This window comes from Microcebus murinus, chromosome 9 (assembly GCF_040939455.1).
Source record: "Microcebus murinus isolate Inina chromosome 9, M.murinus_Inina_mat1.0, whole genome shotgun sequence".
Taxonomy (NCBI): domain Eukaryota; kingdom Metazoa; phylum Chordata; class Mammalia; order Primates; family Cheirogaleidae; genus Microcebus; species Microcebus murinus.
In genome coordinates this window covers 23592168-23604856 of record NC_134112.1, presented here as the reverse complement: position 1 = coordinate 23604856, position 12689 = coordinate 23592168, and the positions used below count along the sequence as shown (strand labels likewise).

The 12689-nt window shown below is 41.7% G+C and overlaps 1 protein-coding gene across 2 annotated transcripts in view; it reads left to right on the top strand.

Moving 5' to 3' along the window:
* The window catches only part of CREB5 (cAMP responsive element binding protein 5), a 550201-nt gene that overhangs the window by 526181 nt on the left and 11331 nt on the right, over positions 1-12689 (top strand). For both annotated transcript variants that reach the window (XM_076006338.1, XM_012735909.2), the window contains 2 exons: positions 4397-4720; positions 8899-9126. In XM_076006338.1, the coding sequence (XP_075862453.1) occupies positions 4397-4720; positions 8899-9126 (552 nt within the window). The remainder of the gene's footprint in view (positions 1-4396; positions 4721-8898; positions 9127-12689) is intronic.

Sequence of the window (12689 nt, the reverse complement as noted above, 5' to 3'; positions counted from 1 at the left end):
CTTCCATTTCCTTCAGTTAGTAGGCCGATAATGATGTGCCTAGCATCATGCCTGGCACATAGTCTAAGCCCAATAAATATTTGTCGAGTAAATAAATAGTTAAATGGAATGTTAGAAGCATCGCTAGTATTGTCATCTTGGCGTGAAACATGCAAGAATAGACTTGAGGCAATCAAGTAATTTCCCTTACCAGTGCAAGCTAATTATTTGAGAGATGAAGATCTGGTGCATAGCATTTCTTTGTCAAGCTTCATTTGCTCCTAATTAAGAGTGGAAAAGTTGTTTGTAGCATCGAAGGAACAACACGATGACCCACTCCTACTCAGCTTTTCGATACTCCTTGCCACAATTCCAGGGAAAACATATCAAGATAAAATTAACGTGCTGCATTCCTCTTGTTTGTTTATGTTTTCTTTTCTCTGTTATCATTTTCTAGAGGGCAGGCAGGGTGTGGAGTGGGGAGCTGTTTTGACTGTACTTTCACAGCCCATCTGTCTGCATGACTTCTGTAGTCAATTCGGCTAACCTTGGTTGACTAATAAAATCATCCTTCATGGAAATACCACCTGCAGTGAGCCAAGATAAAAATGCTGCATCCTCCTCATTAGCTTCAGAAAGTTTCATTCATGCACTAATTTATTCATTCATACATTCAGTCCAAAAATATGAATTCAGTGTATAATACGTATCAGGTGTGTGCTAAAGCTATGAATTTCACACTGAATCCTTGCTACAAGGATTTGCTTTTGCTACAAGCAAAATCCAACATGGAACTTACAGTCTGGGACAGTTGGTGAATATTAATTGAATAATCATACTAAAAATTATATAACTACAAACTGTTTTTTCTTTTTTAAGGAATATAGTTTTACTGGGATCGTATAACAATAGGAATTGATATGGGCCAGGAGACCAGGAAGAATTTTACTAAGGAAGAGGCTGGAGCTGAGATGGGCCAGTAGACCAGGAAGAATTTTACTAAGGAAGAGGCTGGAGCTGAGAGCTATAGAATGTCTGAAGAAAGGGAAAGAGCATTCCAGGCAAGAAGAGTATCAAATGCAAGGCCCTGTGCATGCAGAGGACCATGGTGCACCTCCAGGGACTAGAAGTAGACCAGTGTCACTGGGTGGGAAGAGCAAAGACCGTTGGGACTTTGCCCTTCATCCCCTGAGTATAAGAAGACTTACAAAAGGGTTATACCCAAGGGTCAGGAAGTAGGGACAAGGAGAAAGCACTCGCAGACCTTAATAAACCTATGCTTTGGGATGGGGGAAATGTAAGTATCAGTTCTTTGCAAATACAACAAGAGAGGTGGAGCTGCTGGGCTCTGGATGACCCCTTGCTGCAGGTGAGCTTGCTGGAAATTCTTGCCATCCACCAAATTTCAGAAAAGTGCAGTAACAGACACATGTGGCCACCGCTGGACTGTGCAGCAATGACATCTCCCCTTGTCAACTCTTCCAGCCTCCGTCTTTCTTTCTGTCTTTCCTTTTGATGATGGGAAGGTGGGGTGGCATAACACAATTCACTCTTGTTTTTGGCAAAATGCAAATGGCATGCCTTCTGGTACCTTCTCTCCTGGTTTAGAGAGGATACATTGTGAAAGTGACAAAAAAGAGGGTATAAAACTATATATCATAAAAAGGGCCTGCACATATTCTTATAAATGCTAAGCACATGTCTGAGAATACATGGTGGTTACATCGGAGAGCTGGAACTGGGGTTCAGGGGAGAAGGTTAGGCAAGTGGCTTTTACTTTTTCACCCAATATTCCTGTAGTAGTTGATTTTTTGTTGTTGTTTTACTATGCAGCTGTATACTTTTATAATAATAAAATTACAAGGAATAGTTTAGAAAGCCCATTAATACTGTCCAATATGTCAATTTTAGAAAAGCCATAATGATTTCAACATAATGTTTTCTCATACTTTTTTTTTTTTTTTTGTCCTTAAGTTTGGAGATAATTCAGAAACTTTTCTTTAGGTAAAGAAATATGTATCCAAAGCTCAGCAGTTCACCCAATTTTCACTTCTTCACATAGTCAAAGAAAAGTTTTTTTAATTACATGCTATCGTGATTCCACTGTTAAGAAGTTAGTCTGGCTGTTCTTCCATCTCCACATGTGCCTATATAAAGTTGTCTGGAATGCTGCTCACCCACCAAATATAAACAACACATTTGGCTCACTTGATGTTGACTTCATTATACTTTTAAGCATTGCTTAAATTTTTTATAATGAGCATTTTTATCAAAACAATGAAATCATTTCTGAAAATTGAAGATGAGAAGTGTTAGGCCACTTTTGGTTTCTACTGGTAAACACAACACCCTGCATCGAATCTTTCCCAGACACTCAAGGGAACTTGACCCCTTCAGAACTATCAACATGAAGGTCAGGAGCTGTCGGGCAGTAGCTGTTGCTTGTGAAAGAGGAGGCAAGTGGGGTACACATGGACCTGCAGAGTGAAATAGACATTGGAGACTCTAAAAAGTGGGAGAGAGGGAGGGGGATGAGGGATGAAAAATCACCTATTGGGCACCTATTTGGGTGATGGGTACACTAAAAGCCCAGACATCACCACTGCACAATATATCCATGCAACAAAAATCTATAAAAATTTTTTGAAAGTAGGAGACAAGTGGACAAAGTGGTTACTGAATCAGGACGTCAAAAATACTTTAAATGATTATCTGATATTAACTTATAGTCTGCCATCCTCTTTCTTTTTTAGAAAGCAAGGAAAGGCTCTTTATGTTTAACTAAAGATTTTGATGAATGGAATTGGTATTTTTCAATAGTTTAACTGGCCGAGGATCATTAATATTGTACGAGGGCTAGAGCATGGTGGCTTTGATCATTTCAATACAGCTCTTCGTTTGCCCAGGGATTACACACCACTATCATCAATCACATAAGAACACAAACCAGGAGACAACTTTGAGTCCCTTAGTAAATACTTCATGAAGCTAATGTGAGTTTGCCAATTAGTCTGTCATCTCTGCATAAGACACATTTGTGAGGAGCAATCGCATTATACAGTACTTAGCACATTGTGCCCCTCAGGATATGATGGTAATTGCCTGTGTCGAAGGAAAAACAATTGTGAAGAAGCTGGGACTAAACTGATTACCAACTGATTCTTTTGAACAGGGTTAGCAAACTATGGCCCGTGGGCCAACTGACCTGCTGTCTGATTTTGTACAGCACATGAGCTAAGAATGGTTTTTACATTTTGAATGATTGTGGGGGGAAAAAAATCAAAAGTAGAATAAAATTTCATGACATGTGAAAATTATATGAAGCTCAGTTTTCCTGTCCCTAAATAAAATTGTATTAGAACCCAGCATGTTCATCATTTACATATTGTCTACAGCTGGTTTTCTGCCCCAAACAGTGCAGTTGAGTAGTTATGACAGAGACCAAAAGGCATGCAGTGACAAAAAATGTTTACTATCTGATTCTTTATGGAAAAAATTCGCTGACCCCTGCTTTACATTCAGGGAGAAGGTATTCGTGTGCATGTTTGCTTGTGAATGGATAATGCTTTCTGTTAGAAATATATCTGGCCTGTTGATGTGGCCATCAAAAAAGGTGCAATACTCCATATTCTTCTGCTTTCCTTACGCCCTTTTCTCAAAGTTAGAAGAAAGTTATTGGGCAAGAAAAGTTAGATTATCAGGCAGAACAGTGAGAAATATCATGGTAACAAACGGAAGAGACCTACACGTTACCTCCAAATTTATAGACTACTTAAGCTAACTTGAAGCCCTAAAATGATATTAGTGCTCGTCCTACATTTTAAAATTTGAAATCAATTCTTCTTTATGTCTGAGAAAGCTTTTGAGAGGCAAAACCTTTTATGCTGGTGACTCTTACAAAACACAGTGCCATATCAGATGGGGGCCTTTGTTCAGTGGCATTATCGTATCCCATGGGTCTATTTGGTTTATATTTGCATTCAGCTGTAGATATGATAGGATGAATGATGGGCTAGTAGGAAATACCTTCTAGTACTTCTCTCCCCAGCCCCTGGGCAGTGGACCAGTACCGGTCTGTGGCCTGTTAGGGACCAAGCTACAAAGTTGTCTTCCATGAAACTAGTCCCTGGTGTCAAAAAGGTTGGAAAATGTCTATATCTTGGTGGGATGTCCTGCCCATTTGCTATGGTGGTTGAATTAACATTTATTGATAATACTGACCCTCCTACCTACCATAATATGTAAGAAAATATGAAATTAACACAAAAGTTATCTTGGTACCAGGAAAAAATGTTAACGACTATATGACTGTACTATAAAATATTATAGAATTGAAAATATGACTCATTTTGCTTCAAAGTCCCTATCACGTACATGACTGATCTCAGTTGTCCCCTCTTGTTTTGTTCCATTTCAGAGGTTGAAGGCCGCGTTGACTCACCACCCTGCTGCCATGTCAAATGGGAATATGAACACCATGGGACACATGATGGAAATGATGGGCTCCCGGCAGGACCAGACGCCGCACCATCACATGCACTCGCACCCGCATCAGCACCAGACACTGCCACCCCATCACCCCTATCCACACCAGCACCAGCACCCAGCACACCATCCTCACCCTCAACCCCATCACCAGCAGAACCACCCCCATCATCACTCCCACTCCCACCTCCATGCACACCCAGCACATCACCAGACCTCGCCACACCCGCCCCTGCACACCGGCAACCAAGCACAGGTAAACCTTCCCCATGATCTTTCCTCCTCCTCCTCCTCCTCCTCCTCCTCTCCTTCTTTCTCTCCTTCCTCCTCCTCCTCCTTCTTCTTCTTCTTTTCTCTCCATCTTCTTCTCCTTCTTCCTTCTTTTTCTTTCTTCTTCATAGTGCAAGTTCTAATGCTGGGGTCATTTGCAGTAACCAGGTTTGACAAGACCAGGTGTTCTATCTGACATTCTGGGGAGCTCTGTTTATTTCCTAGGAGGTAATGCTTACCCAGAAGACCCTACTAGATCATAATGTCTATAAATAATATAGTCAATACCGGGTCCAATCTCTAGGGGCAGATGTAAACTTTAAGTTCTCCAGAATCTACTTGGCAGTGTGTTACGAAGCCTCCAAAAGTGTAATACGAATGGAAGGCTTAGGAAGAATTTAAGCTTATGAAGAAAGATGTGAAAGAAGAATGAGAAAAATAAGTTAATTCTAACCCTAGCCATTATGTTTTGTAACATGATAGAGACTTAATTTGGTCATGTGTTAAATGGAAGTGAAATAGAGTGGGCAATTTTCTGGATGATCAGAAATGTTAAAAACCTAAAGAGTAACCATTCGAGGCAGGCAGAGAAGCTTGGTAGTGGATGCTAGGGCGTAAGATGCTGTGTGAGTAGTGAAGAGAGGTGACTCACCCCACCGAATGTGAAACGCGTTGGAGGGAGCAGAGAGCGAGCCAAGCTCTGTAGATGATCAGACCAAGAGAAAGGCCAACTCCCAGGGGCGGAGAGTCACCAGGAGTGGCTGGAAAGAAAGCCAGCATTTAGACTAAACTGAAAGAGGGTTGGGGGACCAGGCAGACGTTATGTCACCCGAGGCCAAGAAGAGAGGCGAGTCCATGTACCAGAGTGAACGTTAGTAAGTGGAGGGAGGGCACGTCCAGGAGCACGGTTGGCCCTAGACACTTTGGATCCTCACGCAGGATGACCTTCTTCCGTCCCCTCCACCCAGTCCACACTGCCAGCTTCCAACCAGCTGGGGCAGAATGGTGTCGGAAGCTTGGGACCGCCAAATAACAGTTATTCACCGTCTCCTCTGACGTCTGTCAGACTTATTCACTTGTCTCCGACTTATTCACTTGTGTCTTCCGACATCTGTCTCTGGAGACAAGACCTCACACCGGGCAGTTTTTGAGCCCTTGCATCTACCTCCCCTAACATAGACTAAACCTGGACAGCCATCCACAAAGTGGGTCAGCCACAGGCAACTCCCTAGTCTGTTCATCAGACAAACTTACTTTAGCAAAGGCGCTTAGGGGTGTTCTAGATAGTGAATGAGTTGAGATTTAGAGTGAGGAAACTTGAATTCTTTTCCCACCTTACTTGTTGTGTTAACTATGAACAGAAACGATTAACCTCTCTAAACCTCAGTTTCCCCATCTGTAAATGAGAGTAATAATAGATACACTCATAGGCTCTTATGACTATTAAATAAGGTAATCTCTGTAAAGTCTTTGACACAGTTTTTAAAACATGTTAGCCATGATTAATTCCAAACCAAAGTAGTTCCAAAACAAAGTAATCGAAGTTTGGCAAATAGTAATAATTTAGCAATAAAATGCTGTCAAGAGCACCTTTTTTGTTCACATTTTTAGTCAAATTCTATACTGGGACATATATTTAGAAGGGAAAAAGATCCTACAAAGTCAATGATAAGCCAGTTGATTAATACATGTGCTTATATTTTAAGGCAAAGGAGGATATCAAGGTTTGGTTACCTTTGTGAGCAGGTTATTTCCCAGATGAGTTTAACAATTCTTTGACTATAAAAGCCATTCATTAGCTAATTACCAATTAGCCGATTGCCCTCTGTTTCAAATCAGTAAATTGCCAGTTGTATATGCAATTAGTTAATTGCTTTTAAAATCAGCTGCTCACGCAGTTGCTTTTTTAAAAATCTTATACAAAAAAGAAAAAGTCCAGGTTGGTCTTGCTAAAATTCAAACCAGATCATTTAGACAGTATTTTACAATATCACTCTTAAATTGTGTTAATTTGGCTGATTACTGAGATCTTACATTATTTAACATTTCTTAAGGTCCTTCCAACTCTGAGATTTTAAGATAATTTGGAATAAATTCTTTCTTTTTGAAATCACAATTTTTTTGATCAAAATTTTTAAAACATGTATGCCAAGAGAATTCCATTTTAAAAATGAAATAAGCAACGGTAATTATCAGGGACACAAATTCTAGTCTTAGGGCTGCATTTGTGATTTCTCCCTGCTTATTGCATTCCTCCCACATGCAAAGATGTGACTTTAGAGTACCGGTTTCACTTCATGGCCAACAGGAATTTCACTTAACTGACCAACACCTTAAAACCTGAACCTGCATTTCACCTGAAATCTCTACATCGATTATCCCTGTGGGTAAAAGCACAGGAAAATGTCATGGGTTAAAGGTTGACTGAAGTTAGGGTAGGAAGATACAGAATTGAAAGAGAGGTCTTTGCAAGGGAGATTAAAAACCAGTTTGGCCCACTTGAGATTCTTGTCTATAAGAGATCATAATTCACAAAAATAAACAGTAAATGCAAAAATAGCTGAACAGTTAGCACATTCCCTTCTAATGCTTTTCTTTGTGGTAGTTAGTTTAGGAGTTAGCATCTGAAATGACAAGTGCTAAATCTTTGCCAATAACAAGGATTGCGTCTCCACCAGCCACTCTGGTGAGTAAGACCTTAGACAATTAATCTATTTTGTTACTCCTCTATGATCGGGAGGAAAGGAATCACCAGTAAAGTTTTAGACAATATCTTTGCTTTAAGTAAAATTACTGAGATGGAGTCCAACCTCAATCCTGAGCCTGTTTCTATGAGTTTTGATAACAGTTTAGGATTAAAATATATCACCATCAGTCCACAGATGTCAACAGGAGCCACTGTGAGTGCAACTACAGTTGTTCTGATTGATTCTAATCATAGGATTGGAATGTGGCACAAAAGGTTGTTGGGCTTCATTTTTAAAACTTTTTGCCTGTTATTTCTGCAGGTTAAATGTCTCTTGTAAAAACAACTTTATAGGTATTACAGCCATAAACCTGAGTGACTGAGAAATGGGAGAGGTTAAAACAAAAACAACAACAAAAAAAACCACTCTTTATTGAGAATGAAGGAGGAGGAAGGAGTGAAGTGTATTAGGGAAAGGGTTAGGAGTCCAGACATATAAAGAGTCCGTCGTAGAAATTTCACAAGGTGCTGTGTGTCTGCCTCCCAAAGGGAAATAAAGCTATATGTATGGGGGTCTCCAAAGCCTTGGATGTTGCTGAGTCCCATGTAGACCTTGCAAGGAATCCATAAGCATAGTAAAATGTTTAACAGAGTGCTTTGCCACTCTTAGTATTTCCTCGTAACGTAAGCGTACGGCAGTGCACCGCCATGCATGCAGCGTGCATCGGGCTCAGGGCAGCCTAGGGCGTTGGTTTGCTTTCAAAGGCCCAGCTTCCTGATCCCGGACAGCTCTCCTGTAACCCAGGTCACCTGAGTGAGAGCTCCCAGGAGCAGGCAGACCCATCTGGAGTGTGCAGGCCCAGCTAGTCCTCCTCACTGAGAACTGAAATGGTGAAAATAGGATTTCCACTGTTTTCCCACTTCACAGGGTTCTTTTGATAAGAGCCATAGCGGCGATGATATCCCAGAGGTGTGTTCTAAGAACACGGTTTTAACACCATTAGAATGAAAGGAGCCCGCAACCTGCCCAGAGGTTTTCTGCAGATGACAGATGACTCATCAGTATTGTGACAGTAGCCCTGGCTTTTCCATTGTCACCCTGCAGCCATACATTGGCTACTTTAAAGCTTTTAAATACACCTGAAATAAAACATTTTTCATACCTGAAGGGAGAGGGGAAAAAGAAATGTCTCCTCTACTATACTTCAGCCAAAGGCCCATCAGGGAAAAAAATCCATCGGAAACTACATCTTTTCACGAGTCATTCCTATGCTCGGCCAACATAACAAAGAATATAATTCAGTGATGCTTTTTTATTTTCTTTTGTGAGTGTGACTTCATCGTTTATGGCATTCACAGAAAGCAAGCTGGGTATGCTGACTTTCTGAGCTTGGCACTTTAACGCTGCCTTGGGTTTCCTCCCTTACCCAAGGTGTCCTTCCCTGTCCCCATCACCCCCTCCCTCTCTGTCCCAGCAGGTTTCACCAGCAACGCAACAGATGCAGCCAACGCAGACACTACAGCCGCCCCAGCCCACAGGGGGGCGCCGGCGAAGGGTGGTGGATGAGGATCCCGACGAGAGGCGGCGGAAATTTCTGGAACGGAACCGGGCAGCTGCCACCCGCTGCAGACAGAAGAGGAAGGTCTGGGTGATGTCACTGGAAAAGAAAGCAGAAGAACTCACCCAGACAAACATGCAGCTTCAGGTGCAGCCCACTGTCTCCCTCCCCAGGGCTCACAGGCCCGGTGCACACTTGGCATTTCCTGCTCCCCCACCCCACACTTGACCTAGGCAGCAACGCCACTCGCTTAGCCCGCAGAGGAACTGCAGGCCTACTGCTCGAGCTTTATTAATTCTACAAAACAAAATAAACCATTCGGTTTTCAATCAATCTTTCTGCCAAATGCTGAGCGGGGAGGCTCTACCCACAACTAAGTCTAGGGCTGGGAGCACAGGCTGTGTGCAGACGGAGATGCAAACCCTGGTGCAGCAATTAAACTTGCTACGTTTAACCTCCCTGACTCTCAGTTTCCTCATCTATAAAATGGGAATAATAACTTCATAGAGTCTTTAGGAGGAACAAATGAACTAACGTCTACAAAGCAGTTAGCACAGCGCCTGGCAACACGTAATAAATGCTAAACTAAAAAGCAGCTGTGTATTCACTAGGATGAGGGGTTGCTCTGACTTCATTTGATTATCTATATTTTTGTTCAATGGAAGAAAAGAAGGTTATTATTTTACTCTGAAAGAAAAGGCATGTTTCCAGCTGAGAAAGATTTGAATCTTGCATGATATTTGCTTTTTATGGTTAACTTCACTGGGGACATTTTATAATGAGGCCACTTCTAGGAGTATCTGAGAGAAAAAGAAGAAAGTAGTACCCAGGGCTTCTCCAGCAGGCTTCATGGCATACAAATGATGCCCTTCAGGGCTTTGTTCTAACATAAAAATGGTGTGCACTAGTACCAGCAAGAAAGAAGGCACCTGAACAGGTGTGATAAACAGTCCAGAAATAGCAATAAGAGTTGTGTATTCTAACCCAGTGCTTCCTGATCTCAGAGAAGGGCCAAAGAGAAAAGAGTGGGGAGGAAAGTGCCCAAAGTAGGAAGTCTCCGCACCTTAATAGCTCATAGGTCATCTTTGTCCTTTTCCCGCACCTGGTTCTCTGTGCCTCCTTAGAGAGGAACAGTTAGGGACCAAGCCCCCAACGCTTTTGCATATTCAATTCCATTAAATGGAAATGGCTTGGGGCAGCCAGTGTACACATTGAAAGTATTCAAGGAAAGTTTGGGTTATATGTGGGCCGAATTTGATAATTTATGGATGTTTACTTTTTCTCCTAAATGTATCATTCTTTTTGTGAAAGACGTGAGCAAGAAACTGGGAACCATGTAACAGATGTGGAGGGAAATAATACAATGATTCCTCCACTAGCTTGTGTGCTAAAGGAAGGTTGGGACTGGCTCCTACTATTCCCGCCTCCCACTATCTATCTGCTGTGCCTAGTATAATGTCTGTAGGCAGTAACTATTTGCTGAATAAATGAATGAGTTCCCCATCACTGGAGTGTCCAAGAATTGGCTGCCTGACCACTTGGCAAAAATGTGATTGTGGGGAGTCCAGCCACGGAGGAATGGCTGGACTCAGACACCTTTAAAGCCACTTCTGCAATCCGGCAGGCACAGTAGCATGTGAGAAGCTTTCAGGTAGAACATGGATAAGCATTTTAAGTATTTTTTTTTCATTTATTTATTTATTTATTTTTATTTCAGCATATTATGGGGGTACAGATTTTAAGGTTTCAATAAATGCCCATTCCCCCCTCCCCCCAAAAGTCTGAGTCTCCAGCATGACCATCCCCCAGATGGTGCACATCTCACTCATTATATATGTATATACCCGCCCCCCTCCCCCCTCCCACCTGCCCAATACCCTATTACTGTAGTACCTATGTGTCCACTTAGGTGCTGCTCAGTTAATGCCAATTTGCTGGTGAGTATATGTGGTGCTTATTTTGCCATTCTTGGGAAACTTCACTTAATAGTATGGGTTCCAGCTCTAACCAGGAAAATATAAGATGTGCTATATCACCATTGTTTCTTAGAGCTGAATAGTACTCCATGGTATACATATACCACATTTTATTAATCCATTCTTGGATTGATGGGCACTTGGGCTGTTTCCACAGCCTTGCAATTATGAATTGTGCTGCTATAAACATTCGAATGCAGGTGTCTTTTTTGTAGAGTGTCATTGGATCATTTGGGTAGATGCCCAGCAATGGGATTGCTGGATTAAATGGTAGATTCACTTGTATCGCTTTAAGGTATCTCCATATTGCTTTCCACAGAGGTTGAACTAGTTTGCAGTCCCACCAGCAGTGTAGGAGTGTTCCTCTCTCTCCGCATCCTCACCAGCATTTATTGTTTGGAGACTTTTTGATAAAGGCCATTCTCACTGGAGTTAAGTGATGTCCCATTGTGGTTTTGATTTGCATTTCCCTGATGATTAGAGATGTTGAGCATTTTTTCATATGTTTGTTGGCCATTCTTCTGTCTTCTTTAGAAAAGTTTCTGTTCAAGTCCTTTGCCCACTTTTTAATAGGGTTATTTGATTTTTTTCTTGCTGATTTATGTGTATTGAAAGTGTATTTGGACCATCACATCTGCAATTTCATAGATACCAATTAGGACAAGGATAAATTAGTAGAAATTCAGTTAATTTGCTTACTTAACAAACCTGTTAAGTAAGTAGAAGTTCTTATATTTGTGGACCTAGCCAATATTACAACAGTGGTTCTGCAATGACTGACATGGGGGAACACAAGGAATTTGCTATCCGTTCTGAGGTCTGCAGGTGGACAGTGAAAATGTGTAGGTTTTCTTGATCTTGGCACTATTGACTTTTGGGTCCGTCATTCATTGTTATGCCCTGTGCATTGAAGGGTATTTAGCACCATTCTTGGCCTCTAGCCACTATATGTCAAGAGGACACCGTCCAGTTGGGACAACCAAAAAGTCTCCAGTCAAATGTCCCCTGGGTTGGGGAGTGGGTGCAGAATTGACCCTGGTTGACACCCACTGCCTTCAGTGAAGTGGCCTTGACTAGGCAGCTGACACACATTGGATGCCAACAAGTCTTTAAAATCAGTTTTAACTAACGTGAGTCCCTTGCCGAATTATTCCCGGATTTTAACTATGATCCTAGAGCATGAAAACATGGAGGCATCATAGCAGAGAGATGGTTGGCTTTGAGGTCAGAGGTGTGGGTGACTTGGCATCTGCATATTTATGATTGCTTTTACAGAACACGCAAGGCAGATTTATGTGTTTGCTGGACCCTAATCCATTGATTTTTTTTTTTTTTTTTTTTTACATTTCTTTAAAGCAAATGGCTAAGGAAAAGAGATACTAGAACTCTAGCTCCTTAAAACCAGAAAAAAAAAATCTTACTGAGTCCATGTAATAGACACCAAAATCTTTTGGTTGTTAAAGCAGCACCAAGGGGGAAGGGACAGTCTGTGAAAAGACTAAATTGTCAATATTTTCCACTGCTTAGCTTCAGAAGCTACGAGTGTTCAGTGTTCTCTGTGATGCTGCGTGCTCTGCATCAGGCCCCGTGGCCCGGGAGAGGATGCCACAGGTTCTGCTACCTTTGAATGACCTTTTCCCTCTCTCTGGGCATTGGTCAAAAGAAAAAGGTGTCTCTCTTGAGACTAGTCCAATGGGCCAAATTTTAAGCAAACAGAAATGGAAGGTGCTAAGC